This window comes from Desarmillaria tabescens (genome assembly GCF_030435595.1).
Source record: "Desarmillaria tabescens strain CCBAS 213 chromosome Unknown EV420scaffold_12, whole genome shotgun sequence".
In the NCBI taxonomy this organism is placed as follows: Eukaryota; Fungi; Basidiomycota; class Agaricomycetes; order Agaricales; family Physalacriaceae; genus Desarmillaria; species Desarmillaria tabescens.
The window spans coordinates 187,346-201,016 of record NW_026848311.1 but is presented as its reverse complement, the minus strand read 5'-3'; the positions used below and the strand labels follow the sequence as shown (position 1 = coordinate 201,016).

The 13,671-nt window shown below is 47.4% G+C and overlaps 6 protein-coding genes across 6 annotated transcripts; 4 read left to right on the top strand and 2 right to left on the bottom strand.

The window, feature by feature from the left end:
- The first annotated feature begins 13 nt into the window (after positions 1-13).
- EV420DRAFT_1532185 (uncharacterized protein) lies at positions 14-1,927 on the top strand. Its single transcript, XM_060472714.1, has 3 exons — positions 14-194; positions 255-996; positions 1,052-1,927. Exons 2-3 carry the CDS (start codon positions 258-260, stop codon positions 1,459-1,461), a joined length of 1,149 nt encoding a protein of 382 aa, XP_060332477.1. The 5' UTR covers positions 14-194; positions 255-257; the 3' UTR covers positions 1,462-1,927.
- EV420DRAFT_210615 (uncharacterized protein) lies at positions 1,407-2,826 on the bottom strand. Its single transcript, XM_060481218.1, has 4 exons — positions 2,256-2,826; positions 1,907-2,201; positions 1,843-1,855; positions 1,407-1,788 (listed from the first exon to the last, which is right to left on the bottom strand). The coding sequence occupies exons 1-4, from the start codon at positions 2,542-2,544 to the stop codon at positions 1,702-1,704; spliced, it is 684 nt and encodes a 227-aa protein (XP_060332476.1). The 5' UTR covers positions 2,545-2,826; the 3' UTR covers positions 1,407-1,701.
- On the top strand, positions 2,771-4,333 carry EV420DRAFT_210636 (major facilitator superfamily domain-containing protein). The gene is made up of 8 exons (XM_060481219.1): positions 2,771-3,332; positions 3,389-3,466; positions 3,524-3,641; positions 3,691-3,792; positions 3,846-3,966; positions 4,021-4,073; positions 4,151-4,198; positions 4,255-4,333. The coding sequence occupies exons 1-7, from the start codon at positions 3,110-3,112 to the stop codon at positions 4,179-4,181; spliced, it is 726 nt and encodes a 241-aa protein (XP_060332475.1). The 5' UTR covers positions 2,771-3,109; the 3' UTR covers positions 4,182-4,198; positions 4,255-4,333.
- A 15-nt stretch (positions 4,334-4,348) lies between these two features.
- Positions 4,349-4,863, top strand: EV420DRAFT_1532183 (uncharacterized protein). The gene is made up of 4 exons (XM_060472713.1): positions 4,349-4,378; positions 4,430-4,534; positions 4,589-4,647; positions 4,708-4,863. Exons 1-3 carry the CDS (start codon positions 4,360-4,362, stop codon positions 4,630-4,632), a joined length of 168 nt encoding a protein of 55 aa, XP_060332474.1. The 5' UTR covers positions 4,349-4,359; the 3' UTR covers positions 4,633-4,647; positions 4,708-4,863.
- A 2,117-nt stretch (positions 4,864-6,980) lies between these two features.
- On the top strand, positions 6,981-9,038 carry EV420DRAFT_1267835 (major facilitator superfamily domain-containing protein; the record flags this gene model as incomplete). The annotated part of the gene is made up of 11 exons (XM_060467412.1): positions 6,981-7,203; positions 7,259-7,336; positions 7,395-7,512; positions 7,578-7,679; positions 7,733-7,853; positions 7,908-7,960; positions 8,009-8,279; positions 8,342-8,465; positions 8,517-8,625; positions 8,680-8,738; positions 8,794-9,038. The coding sequence occupies 11 exons, from the start codon at positions 6,981-6,983 to the stop codon at positions 9,036-9,038; spliced, it is 1,503 nt and encodes a 500-aa protein (XP_060332473.1).
- Positions 9,039-12,543: 3,505 nt separating this feature from the next.
- Positions 12,544-13,529, bottom strand: EV420DRAFT_1478220 (uncharacterized protein; the record flags this gene model as incomplete). Its single annotated transcript, XM_060469471.1, has 6 exons — positions 12,544-12,801; positions 12,942-13,000; positions 13,034-13,078; positions 13,215-13,261; positions 13,336-13,381; positions 13,436-13,529. 6 exons carry the CDS (start codon positions 13,527-13,529, stop codon positions 12,544-12,546), a joined length of 549 nt encoding a protein of 182 aa, XP_060332472.1.
- Between the last annotated feature and the right edge of the window lie 142 nt (positions 13,530-13,671).

Below are 13,671 nucleotides of genomic sequence, written 5' to 3'. Positions count from 1 at the left end.
TGTTCAAAGTCCGGCTACGTGTCGGCCCGAGCGCACAAACGTCATCGATCCAATCAGGGTCCTGGGCCGGGTTTTGATCCCGGCCTCTTACTGTGCACTGCCATTCGCACATCCACTTTTATATCTTTCTCTGAGGCTGGAGCCTTCTTGCGCATTCGCTTTCTCCTCCTTACCACGACCTTGGAGTCGATTTTGTAGGTTTTGTTCCGTTCTCAATTTCACACTCAAGTTCTGACTTGAACCTGCATCCGCAGTTTATGTCCGATTCACTTCCTCAAGAAATCGTCGACGCTATTATCGATGAACTCAAGGACTACCAGCATGACCTTAAGTCCTGCTCACTGACGTGTCGGTCCTTCGTTCCCCAAACCCGTGTCCATCTATTCACGACGATTGAGCTTTCAAGCAACAAGCGATGCCAACAGTTCGTATCCATGCGGTCCTCTTCCCCTCACGACCTCTCTGTCTATATCAAAGGTCTCAGGATCAATTTCCTCCGGAGCGACCTCACTTCTCAAAACCTTCTTGGTGTTCTAGCATCCTTAACAGTGCACCACATCACGCTTGAGCGTCTGAAATGGGGAAACCTCACGCCGGACATGCAACAGGCGCTTTGCATGTCTTTTCCTCATCTCCGAAGTATCTCCCTCATCCACGTTATTTTTCCCAGTTACCAGACCGTCTGCGGATTTATGGGTGGTTTTCCAGAGCTCAAGGGCCTCTCGTTATCAGATGCTCGTGTACTCACGGCAGGCGATCACAGCATGGACTATAACCGCCGCAGTATACGACTCATGGAACTATCTATCGTTAGAGCTACGAGTATCTTTGGGATCACTTCGGCTGTCAGCCCTATATCATTTAAACACCTTCGCTCGCTCAAATTCACATGGAGCATTCTAAACGATCTCGGCACTCTCCAGTCTATACTACTTGCTGCTCGACCGAACCTACAAGAGCTAGTCCTCAACCAAGCGCCCTCATACGGAGAGATAGGTGCAGTGGCCCTCTATTTCTTTCTTCGAAACCCATCTCAACCTACTAGACACAGGTCCTGTAACCGAATTTCCTCGGGACCTGCGGATCCAAGGTCTGCACCGCCTCCAGGTTGAAATGTGGGACGGCAACATGTGGGGAGGAACGCCGGAGTTTGAACACCTGGACGCGTGGATCGATATATTCAGGTGCTCCGCAGGGCATGTGCCTCGAGATGTTTCGTTCCATCTCTGCCTTTCTAGTAATGCCGTGGTCGAAAATCCGGAACAGGGATTAGGCGCGTGGTCCTCGCTAGACGAGGTTCTCTCCGCTGCAACGGAGTCATTTGAGTCTTTGTCGGTTGTTATATATGGGATCCAAATGGTGGAGGCGGCGCAATTTAAAGCTGTATTAGAGACTCAGTTGCCAAGATTGAAGCACCGTGGAATGTTGGATGTCCGGTGTAAAAGCTTCTTGTCGAGATGATTCTAGTTCGTTTTCTGTTCTTCTGCTTTGGATCGTGGCCTCACGTGCAGAATGCCAGGGAAAGAGCTGTTTGGACGCTTGTAAATTGACGATACGCTCAGGACTGATACGTTATTCATATTCATATTCTTTTGTACGTTTGGACTATTTTACGATATCAGCCCGTGACACGACATGCGAAATGTCTCGTGTCTTAAGCAACACGGACAAAAGCGCTCAGCTTAAAGATTGACCCACATTTCAGCCGTGGTATAACCAGTCAGCCAATATCAACACCGAGTACACAGGTAAGCCTGTAACTTCCTTGACTGCGGTTGTGAAAGGTGGCTGATGAACATGCTAAGTGGCTTGATTAGAAACGAACGGGATGTCCTAACGTACCATATTGGTGCACCTGTTATCCAGTTTGATCAGTATACAATGTATTAAAGCGGAGAAGACGAACTCAAAGCATATTGCACGTATTCTTGGGTTCTCTCTTTGGATGTCCTTCGCTGCCTGTACGACCTCTGCTTCGCACGCTGCAAGGTCGAATTCCGTCGTGCAGGACATCCAGTTATGGAAGGCACCCCCAACTGGCATCCCCTTGACCGGTGGAACGACATCCAGCGCCACACCTTTAAAGTAGTCATCTGTGAAGTTCTCGGAGGAGAATGTAATAACTCCAACAGAGTCAGGTGCGCCGCCAAATAGCTCCCGAAGCCATCGAACTTGTAAAAGTGCGCTAGTACCTATAGGAACTAATTTACTCATCAGCCTCTTACTGCGGGGAATGACTGAGAAGAGAAACCCACTGGGCATTCTCTCAGCAAGCTCTTTGTGCGTTGCAGCCATGAAACCGCAGCTTGTAATTAAACAGGTGACGTTCTCCTCTTTCATCAGTCTCGTTCCCTCTTTAACGAACGCGTCTACCAACACCATTTGCCCTTCCCTTCCACCCAACACTACCGTCTCGCGGGTGGCTGCTTCGACGATGGATATGACCACTGGATAAGTGTACGATTTCGGATTACCGCAATCCCCAGGCGGCCTATAGAACTGGGTATTCAGCTGTAGTACACCAAGTTTTTTGGTTGACGCCATGAATTGAGAAAGTGGAAGACTTAATCGTTCATCATGGCTATCGGAAAACAAGTACGTTATCTCGGCCGGTCTTGCCGATCCTGCCGATCCCCCGGATGCATATTGCAAGATTAGCGATATTATGTTTATCTTTCATCATTTTGCGCTTTTCTGGTGCGCGATATTCGTTGATACACTTAGAAACTCCGGCAGAAGGGCTTGATCCTTCCTATCTTCTTCCATAACTGTCCCTTATCTCCCATTGAGATGTCTACCTTGGATCTTCCCGATGGCTGCTTTCACTGTGCCACACTGTACACTGAACCTCGTCGCAATAAAAAGGCCTCCAGCTTCCTCGTCGAACCTAGGAAAAATGACGAATAATCGCTCGTATACTGCGGCTGGTAGTTTATCCTGCTTCCTAAACTTTTCGGTCCTATCTTAGACGTACCTATCGCGTTGCCTGCCTGGATTATGCCATTATCGTCCACAATGGAGTAGCCAAGGGTCTACACCCCCTTTCCAGCGCTTTCCGGATAAGAAGGAGCGTTTTTGCTATCCGTAGTACGTACACCCGGAACCGACCATGGCGCCGTCCGTGGACTCGACGCTTGACCACAAAGACGATGTCGAGTCAAACGTCACCGTCGTTGCTTATGGTCCCGATGGAGAGCTCAGTCACAACATCGAGGATTATTACAGGTTCGATCCCAAGGTGGAGCGGAGGGTCGTTCGAAAACTCGATACGAGACTTATGCCGCTTATCTTCTGCCTGTACGTCTTCAACGCCATCGACAGGTCAAATTTAGGCGAGTAGTTGATGGGTACACAATGTGTAAATTCGCTGATGTGTACCGTCTACCAGGCATTGCAAAGACGGATGGACGGGAGACCGACCTACACTTCCGTGAGAATGACTATTCAATTATGCCTTCAGTTTTCTGTGCGTGACTCTCCTTAGGCTGTACGTTAATCTATCCTCTGACTGAACTTTTTTTAGACATACCATTCTGTACCCTCACCATCCCGGCGATCGCACTCTCAAAGAAAATCGGGGCCAAAGTGGCGCTCCCACTCTATATGTTCACTTTTGGCGGAATGTGTATGATAAACGCTACGTACGTCACCTCTGACGACTTGGGTTTACGTTTCTCATTCTTCATTTAGAGTCAAGAACTTTGCTGGCTGTCTGGTGGTGCGACTATTGATTGGTGCGGCAGAAGCCGGGTTTGCGGTGACCATCATCTGGTATCTGACTACTTTCTACACGTATGTTTCTCTTTTCGTCTGTCTTGTGCATATCTAATGCATTATCTGCTCAGGCGTGGTGAGCTTGGAAAGCGTGTCGCCGTGTTCTACTCAGCTTCTGCTTTCGCGGGCGGATTCTCTGGGCTGATTGCATATGGCGTGTTCCAACCGAATATCCGCCTTCATGGCTGGCAGGTACATAAATATCTTTTCCTGATTCGCAAGCCCCTCACATATATTTCTCGATAGCTACTCTTCCTCGTCGAAGGCGCTGCAACGGTCTTCTTCTCGATTTTGGCAATGTAAGCTCTACGTTTGGGCATTAATCGCCATTTGTTATGGAGTAGCTGCTTCATCGGCTGGAACTTTCCTTCCTCAGATTATTGGACGAATGGGAAAGAGCAAGTTGACGACAAATCTGCTCACGGTATGAACTGCCCTTTTCATCACTAGGAATGTGCTAAGCGAGTGTCACATATATAGGTTGCACCAAACTTTGCCGGTGGGTTCGCTGTGCTGCTCACTGCAGCCTCGTCGGATTATTTCCGAGAACGGTCGTTGCATATTTCTGGTGCGATGACTGTAACGATGATCGGCTTCATCGTCCGTGCGTTCATATTACCCTCTCATATTATTCGGTCTATTGATTGAGATTTAGTTGATGCTGTTGACGTATCGAAGACTGGTATTCAATACTTCGGTTCCTTCCTATTGTGTCTTGGGGCATTCACACCTTCGACTATCTTCCATGTGTGGCATAATTGAAAGTAAAGATTATCTGGGATTTGGGTCTCAACTGATCAGGCTACCTCTGCAGCGATGCATCTGACGTCGGACGTGCTTTCCATACGGCACTCATGACATTCTTTGCAAACTGTGCGTCTCTTTCTTTATAATATTAACTCTTCCTCGGCGCAGCCTAATCCGTGCGCTTAGCTTCTGGTCTTATTGCCTCCAACATCTTCATGGCGAAAGAAGAGCCCTACTACAACACCGCCCTCATAGTCAACTTTAGCTTCCTCGCTGTGGGAATAAGCCTGATTCTCAGCTTGCGTACGTATATGATGGTTGACAATAGGCGGAGGAACACGGCACAGGGTGTGAACTGGTCGAGCAAAGACGTACCGACGGCGGCGCTTGCTGTCGGCGTGGCGAGCCCAGAGTTTGGACATTTTCTTTAAGGAAGGAAGTTGGTTATCTTTAATGATATCTGGAGTATGATAATATTTTATGTCTTTGACGGCACGTAATGCGAATTTACTACCACTGTGAGTATTTCACATGTAGTGATGAAGATGTACGGGAGCAATAGAGTACATTATTTGATGAGTTATTTACAAGCGTAAGGTAAATCGAAGCAAGAAAAGACAAGGACAAGCTTCAGTGGTTAACGGTGACAGTAACCTTTTTGCCCAGGGATGCCGAAAGGATGAGAATTATCGTCCTCTGCGACGACAGTGATCCTACCTGAGCAAGGGCCCTCTGGCAATTTGGACTTTGAAGAAACAATCCAAGAGCTCAAGTCGCTTGCCTCACGCTTCAACGGCTCCGGCTCCTTTGAGGACCCAGGTGACTAACACTTGCACTTGAAGATACGCGTATAGGTGCCAGAAGCCTCCTCGGGGACTTGGGTGCGGATGCTTTGCATGGAGATTGAGTGGGCACGGCGGTCTGACATACGTACAAGGCGTGGAAGTGAGAAAGTGAGCGAGGATGACTCTGAGAGACTGGCAAACTGAAAAAGTCACTATGTCAATAAAATGACATGCTACATATTGGCTACAAACTCAATCGCTCTTGTTGAGGGCGCCAGATTTGTACGTTGTTGATTTGCGTGCTGAGATACAATAATGTGTGGGGCCTGAGAAGAATTCAAAGGGGAATCCAGCGGAAAGGAAGACATACCGACGGAAAGAAGGAAAACACATGGAGGAAGTCGGAAAACACGAGGGAGGGAAAGACGGGAGATGTCATGAGGGGATTACGGAAGACATATGAAGCTGCCACGGAATAGCCTGGAATAGCTGATATGGAATATGGGAATCTCTCTGACAGGTGCGCAAAAATAGTACTCACATCATTGAAAATTGATTCACGCGGAACGAATCCAACGATAAGGAACAAATCAAGAAGATCTATTCTTGCACAATTGTGTGACTAAGGATGCTAAAAATATAATCCGCAGTAGGTACTGATTCCGGAAACAACATTCAGAGATTGGCTACGGACCTGTCTCTGGTTTCAAGAATCCATTGTTGGTGTGGAAGGGGAGCGTGAGGGCGCAAGCTAGCGGCGAGCGCCTGCCGACGCCCAGCCAGCGCAGGTCCAGCCGCCAGTCTGAAGTCAGTCCTTGTAGAGAAGTTAATTGATTAGTAGTTTACTCTCATGGATATTACCGGTGGACTGCTATCGCAGTCTGGTTATTAATTGGTAGGGTATTAGAGCCTTCTAGCTGTGTGTACTCGTTGAAAGAAATCGCGTTAGTGATGATATTTACCGTCAGTTCAAGAGCCTGATTACACTGAAAACACTCCACATATCATCTGTATTTCTGAAAAACTGCCATTAAGCAGCTTCAGCTTCAAACATTGAATACTCCCTCTTCTCCAGCCATATTTTTCTCCAGCCAGTGTACTGAGAAAGTAGCGCGTCGTCGGCGGCCCGGGGTGACTCATTTATTTTGGACTTGACGACAGTCAAGAATTTAGAGTCAAAACAAGTCCAATTCGTCCTTACGGTCTACGGATCTGTCTGTAAATTATATTACAAATTTCATGCCATTGTTGATTTAGCTCCCATCCGTCTGTAAATCCTCACGGGAAGGTACCCACTCAGAAACTCCAGTAGAAGGGCATGATCCTTCCTATCTCGTTCCATCTATCCCTCATCTCGTGGAGATATGTCTACCTTGGATCTTCCCAACGGTTGCTTTTATCACTCAGTACCCTGAAATTCTTCTGATCATACTAAGAACCTCCAGCTTCCTCATCAAACCTAGCAAAAATGAAGAATAATCGCTCTTACACCGCTACTGGTAGTTTATCCTACTTCCTGAACTTGCCGGTCCAATCTTAGACGTACTTATCGCGTTGCCTGCCTGAATTGTGGCATGATCGACTACAATACAGTAGCCGAGGAACTTCTCCTCCTTTCCAGCGCTTTGCAGATAAAAAGGTCCGTTTATTCTATCCAGATACTTAGAACTGACAATGGACCCGTCCTTGGACTTGAAGCTTGACCACAAAGACGATATCGAGTCCAAAGTCCCCGACGTTGCTTTTGGTCTTGATGGAGAGCCCAGTCATAACATCGACGATTATTACAGGTTCGACCCCAAGGTGGAGCGGAAGCTCGTTCGGAAGCTCGATATGAGGCTTATGCCGCTCATCTTCTGCCTGTACAGCTTCAACGCCATGGACAGGGCAAATTTGGGTGAGTAGCTATTGGGTGCACGATGTGTAGATTCGCCGATGTGTACCGTCTACAGGCAATGCAAAGACGGACGGACTGGAGACCGACCTACACTTCCATGGGAATGACTATTCGATTATGTTTTCAGTTTTCTGTGCGTGACTATTTTTGGGCTCTACGTTAATCTATCGTCTGACTGAACCTCTTTTTAGACGTACCATTCTGTACCCTTACAGTCCCGGCGATCGCACTCTCAAAGAAAATCGGGGCCAAAGTGGCGCTCCCACTCTATATGTTCACTTTTGGCGGAATGTGTATGATAAACGCTGCGTACGTCACCTCAGGCGACTTCGCTACATATCCTTTATTAATAATGTTTCTCATTCATCGTTTAGGGTCAAGAACTTTGCTGGCTGTCTGGTGGTGCGGCTATTCCTTGGTGCAGCAGAATCCGGGTTTTCCGTGACCATCATCTGGTATCTGACTACTTTTTACACGTATGTTTCTCTTTCTGACTCTCTCGTACATATCTAATACATTACTTACTTAGGCGTGGTGAGCTTGGAAAGCGTATCGCCATGTTCTACTCAGCGCTTGCTTTTGCTGGCGGATTCTCTGGGCTGATCGCCTACAGGGTGTTTCAGCTGAATATCCGTCTTCACGGTTGGCAGGTACATGAATATATTTTCCTGATTCGCAAACCCCCCACCTACCTTTCTTAACAGCTACTCTTCCTCGTCGAAGGCGCCGGAACTGTCTTCTTTTCGATCTTAGCAATGTACTCTATCTCCTCCACTTTCCTGGTTCATTCTTGACATGTTCACAGATTCATCCTGCACACGAATATCGACTCAACGCCCTATTTCTCATCAGAGGAAAAGAGTACCGCATGGACACGCATCCTCCGTGACTCGTCTGCTGTCATCAACGAAAAGTTCACCTCTCAAGCTTTCTTCGCTCCACTCAAGGACTGGAAGCTCTACGTTTGGGCCTTAATCGCCATCTGTTTTGGGGTATCTTCTTTCTCGACTGCGACTTTCCTTCCTCAGATCATTGGACGAATGGGAAAGAGCAAGTCGACGACGAATCTGCTCACCGTACGAACTATCCTCGTCCTTTTTATCATTAGGGATGTGCTGAGCGAGTGTCACATATATAGGTCGCACCCAACTTTGTTGGCGGTTTTGCTGTGCTACTCACAGCAGCCTCATCGGATTATTTCCGAGAACGGTCGTTGCATATGGCTGGTGCGATGACTGTAACGATGATCGGCTTCATCGTCCGTGCGTTCATCTTCCTTTCTCATATTATGCGTCCTATTTATTGGTGTTTAGTTTATGTTGTTGATGTATCGAATACTGGTATTCAGTACTTCGGTTCCTTCCTATTGTGTCTTGGAGCGTTCACGCCTTGGGCGATTTTCCAATCATGGCATAATTGCAAGTAAGTAAAGGTTATTTAGGTTGTGGGTGTCAACTGATCAGGTTACCTTCGCAGCGATGCATCCGAAGTCGGACGTGCTTTCCGTACGGGACTCATGACATTCTTTGCAAATTGTGCGTCTCTTTCTTTACAACATAACTCTTCTTGGTGCCTAATGGGTGTACTTAGCTTCTGGTCTTATTGCTTCCAACATCTTCATGGCGAAAGAAGAACCCTACTACAATACCGCCCTCGTAGTTAACTTTAGCTTCCTCGCTGTGGGAATAAGCTTGATTCTCAGCTTGCGTACGTATATGATGGTTGACAATAGGCGAAGGAACAAGGCTCAGGGTGTGAACTGGTCGAGCAAAGACGTGCCGACGGCGGCGCTCGCTATCGGCGTGGCGAGCCCAGAGTTTAGGCATTTCCTTTAACGAATCACGTTGGTTGGTTGTCCTATGTAATGATATCTGGAGTCTGATACTATTTCATGTCTTTGACCGCACGTAATGCGAATTTATGGCCACTGGGTATTTCACATGTAGTGATGAAAATGTACAAAGGGAAATACAGGCGGAAAGGAAAACATACCGATGGAAACAAGGAAACATATAGAGGAAGTGGGAAAACACGAGGAGGGAGAGACGGGAGATGTCATGAGGGGATCACGGAAGACATGAAGCTGCCACGGAATAGCTGACATGGAATATGGGAATCTCTTTGACAGGTGCCCAAAAATAGTACTCACATCATTGACTAGTTGGGAGTGGGCCGTCGCATTCGCGTGGCATTACCGAGTCCTATGTTTTGATTTACAAATCGGCCCGGCGGTACAGGACGGCATAGCGGCGCTGAGCGAGATAAGGTGGTCCATCAGATACTTCCAACGGACATTGGCTCTATCGTACAGCAGTACTGCATAGACTGTTGTACTACATGATTATCTGTACAGAAAAAGGATATGGTAGATAAGACATCCGGAGATAGCCCAGATGGGGCCTTATAGAATCTGAATCTGGACGCGTGAATCCAGCCAGAGTTTAGAAAAATGCAGGAAAGAGGCACTTACCACACACTTGCATAAAGGTACTCCTGAATGATACCCAGCTCGATGGATGCTCGTGCCTTGTGTCAGCAAAAATACCACCTACGCGATGCCATCCTCGTTTTCAGGGCTTCGATGTAACATTCGAGCTCGATATTCGTACACTGTGCAAGGGAGGGAGCCGTAGGGAGGGCAGAGGATGAGATTGAGCTATGGGAAAGTCAGTAGTGGTGGACTCTGTCGACGAACAGAAAGGACTTACCCTCCCCGTGCGCATCTCCCTCTCACGTCATATCACTTATTATACTGCCCTACTCCAGACCTTACTCGCTGGACGGCGATACATCGTCTCAGGCCAAGATTTCGTCTAATCATTACCTCGAAATGTCATCAAAGGCTAGGTGAGTGGCCGTCGCTCGAAGGATAGTTCCGAGTCCTGTGTATACAGGATTCGGTCTATGCTAACCTGAGAACCTCGTGGCGGTGCATGATGGTGATAGTCCGACAATTCGCCGTGTCGTGCATGCCGTGTTCCCTGCTTAGTAATACCTTTTTCCCTCCCACCTTTGACCCACCCCGGTCCGTTCTTCACTTTCTGCTCGACGGTGAACATGATTCACATCGCCGCCGTTTCGGTACGTATTTGAGATTTGTATGTTGTTGATGAACTTAACATTTGTTTTAGTTGTTGTATCTCTGATCACTAGGGAAGGCCCAAACGGTCTCACACCTCTCTTTACACACTTCGTAGCCATTTCTTGTTCCTCGACCTTGACTCAACAACCGCAGACACAGTCTGAGAAGATGCCATTCCCGCCCACTTTCCTTGCACAGACCGTCGCTGGGACTCTGCATTACTGGTGCTAGCAACTGGATCAACATCCCTCCTGGTACTCAACAAGGCCCTACGGAAGCGTTAGCGGGTGATGCGTGACGGATGAGATGGGCCAGTTGGTGATGAATGGGTTATGCTGACTGGACTCTTTGGTGGGAGGACTGGCCACGCGAGGCCAGAACGAGAATTGGGTATGTGACCCCCTCATTCTGTTCAGTCTGCCGACCAACTTTAATCACAGATATTGTCTTTGAGTCTGTTACTTGGGTATGGCCTCCGTCGCATAGTGAGTCACGTTTGGCAGGAATCCCGGGCGATAGAGATGGCCCATACTGTACGTTGTCATCTTCGTCTATGTACAATTCTTCATGCCAGAATCTCCATCGTACGCTGCTTGAGGATCTTCGTCGTTCTGTTTGTCGTTGCTAAGGCCATTCATCCTCGCACCCTCGCCTTCAATGTATTCATTTTTATGTCCTTGGACATCCTCACCTTCGTTGTCCAGGCGTGTTGTTCTCAAGATCGATAGTCTTTTGTTGTGTATGATTAGACCATTATTCAATCGATTTGGATTTTCAAACATACCGCCATGACATCTGTGAACTGTGAGCCTCTGAGACAAGCAGGGGGTTCCCGCTCATTCTTTTTTTGTTTATGCTCCTGAGTCCTCTTCACCTTGCGGCGATTATCGTAAGTCTTCTTCAGTGGTATTTTTCACTCTTTGTTGTCTGCCAAATGTGCTTGTACTGATTGAGATTGACAGAAGGATGATGTCGAATCATATGCTCCTTTAACCTTGTGCTGCCCACGCAGGGCAGCCCACCCCATCTTCAGGACTCGGATCTGCCACGCCTTGCGATGGCCCACCGCTTCATGTCATGGAGCTGATTGGGCTATGTATGGGTGAGTAACCATCCGCACGGGTCCACTACGAGTACTTACTATCCTCTACATACTTGCTACCATCCACCATCCCACAGATGAAGTGGTGGGCCAGCGCAGAGCGTGGCATATCCGAGTCCTGTGTGTGTGGGAGGGGAACACTTGAGGCGCTGTCATTGACAGTGTAGTCACTTGAGTTTGCACTGAGTGTAGGTTGAAACTTTACATGGTAAGCATCAAAGAGAGGAAAGTACGCACTTTGTTTGTGGTCCATTTCGGCAGCTCAAGCAAGAGTCAGTGAGCCGTTTGATACTGCCATGGTCGCCGGGCTTAAGTACATGTAGAGAAAGAAAGATAAGTCGCCTGAGACGAAGATCTGTCACCCAAAGACTCGTGAGCAGATTAGTCGCATTTCGTTCGTCTTCAGATTGAAAACTTGTGAAAAGCCATACTAGTATAGATCGAACATGATTCCGGTCTTCGCAGTCCCATAGTGACAATACGAGGACCGAGAGTCAAAGGGGCCGGGAGAATTTCGCGTTTATCCGATGCGTTTTTACGTTTTCTTGCGTTTGCTGGCAATGCTGCGTTTGGGTGCGTTTCCACGCGACCTTGTGCGTTTTAGATCAGGATGTTATTACACTTACTCTCCTGCACAGGCTTCGCTGCCCAGCAAGCGTCGTGTATATGTATTTCAACTCGCAATATATGTAAAATCAAGGCTTGTTACATGCACTGGCACCTTAGAAAATGCTCTGCATGTCATCCTGCAAGACAAGATTGATAGTCAAGTCAGAACGCATCTCGCATATGAATTGAATCTCAAATACGCACCTGGAAGGACCTCACGCATGCATTTGGACATAAAACGCATGCGGTCAAGCCCACAACATGCTCTTCAATACTTCAGTCTTAGCGAACAGCATTTGAGACCTTCTGATAATGTCGGGGCACTCATAAAATTGTTTGTTTTAGCGGCAACACTGTTAGCAATGTAAATAATAACTTAAAGTGACTGATCAGTGACCTAATGCTGAATTCAATGGATAATACAAGTCAAAAGCACTTATATTTGGACCCGAAAAATGCTCGCAATCGAAAGGTATATCCAGAAGGGGAATATATAAACTGTAAATTAAGTTCAGGTAGTCAATATCTACTCCATGATTGTGCAGCACTAGTCTAAGTTCTGCGTCTGGTTTGCGGAATCTGAAGCTGCAAACCAGACACGTTCAGATTCTGAAAACCAACCGCGTTTCTCAATGGTGTGTGTGATAATATCGATATATGCTGTTTCGTGAGAGAGAAGCTGTAGTAGTTGACTCCGAATGTCTGAACGCGTTATGGACAACGGGAAACAACAAGCGACGAAGAAATTTGATTTGTCCAGGTAATATCTCACGCCATCATGCCACGTGTACCCTTTTCCCATGACCTACGACTCATGGAAGCGCTAAACGTTTATAGGTTGCAGCCAGTCTTGCTAGTCGAACGTCGATGCTGGGGTGAAATATAGCTCTTATCATGCCCATAAAATAACACAGCGTAAAAAGCGCACCTCTGTCACACACGCACACGCATCAAACGCCTCAACGCATCAAACCAAACGCAAACGTATTTGTTCCAGTGCATGCCTGATAACGCACACGCAAACGCAGCTAACGCACGAATGCATCTTATAAACGTGAAATTCACCGTGCCCGAGTCAAAGCCTACAAAATGTTAGGAAAGATGACACAAGAATTCTGAATAGTTCATACCGTCGCTCGCCAGAAAGAGATACGTTGCCTCGGAGCAATATTAACCTCCAATACCCTACGGAACACTCCACTGTGCAGTGCCATACACCTAGGTTCATGCCAGGGAGCCGGTATTGCTCCCCGCAACGCGCCGGTCTTGAGAAAAAAGGTATTGATCTTGATTTAAAATGAGTAAAAGTAACTTATAAATGTCCTGATGAGCACTTTACGTCGCTTGCGGGATGTCGATCCGTACATTCAACACGATCTCGGGAGCTAAATACATAGGTATTGGGTATGGGAATGATGTAGCAGTGAACATGGACTTACGAGGGATGAACGCGGCACGTAGGTAAGTGTTCCATTGCTCTCCAGGCATCGATCCCTCCTCAATGTGCCCTCGAAGCTTGATTGTGATGAACATCTTGAGTCCAGTTCAGCACATGATGGAGACAGAGTTCAGGTCTTCACAGCGGCAAGATGGTGACACGAAGATTGAAAGTCCAAACCTACAGAACTTCATTAGTCAAAATAGCACAAGAACGATAAACAGACCGTACCATTGC

Bases quoted from the DNA above. Each gene is read 5' to 3' on its own strand.
- EV420DRAFT_1532185 (XM_060472714.1), top strand. From the start codon at position 258: ATGTCCGATTCACTTCCTCAAGAAATCGTCGACGCTATTATCGATGAA. The intron at 997-1,051 runs GTGCAGTGGCCC...TACTAGACACAG, and splicing joins GCCCTCATACGGAGAGATAG to GTCCTGTAACCGAATTTCCT.
- EV420DRAFT_210615 (XM_060481218.1), bottom strand. From the start codon at position 2,544: ATGGCGTCAACCAAAAAACTTGGTGTACTACAGCTGAATACCCAGTTC. The intron at 2,202-2,255 runs GTGGGTTTCTCT...TGAGTAAATTAG, and splicing joins GCTTGCTGAGAGAATGCCCA to TTCCTATAGGTACTAGCGCA.
- EV420DRAFT_210636 (XM_060481219.1), top strand. From the start codon at position 3,110: ATGGCGCCGTCCGTGGACTCGACGCTTGACCACAAAGACGATGTCGAG. The intron at 3,467-3,523 runs GTGCGTGACTCT...AACTTTTTTTAG, and splicing joins AATTATGCCTTCAGTTTTCT to ACATACCATTCTGTACCCTC. The intron at 3,967-4,020 runs GTACATAAATAT...ATTTCTCGATAG, and splicing joins TCCGCCTTCATGGCTGGCAG to CTACTCTTCCTCGTCGAAGG.
- EV420DRAFT_1532183 (XM_060472713.1), top strand. The intron at 4,535-4,588 runs GAAAGTAAAGAT...CTACCTCTGCAG, and splicing joins CTTCCATGTGTGGCATAATT to CGATGCATCTGACGTCGGAC.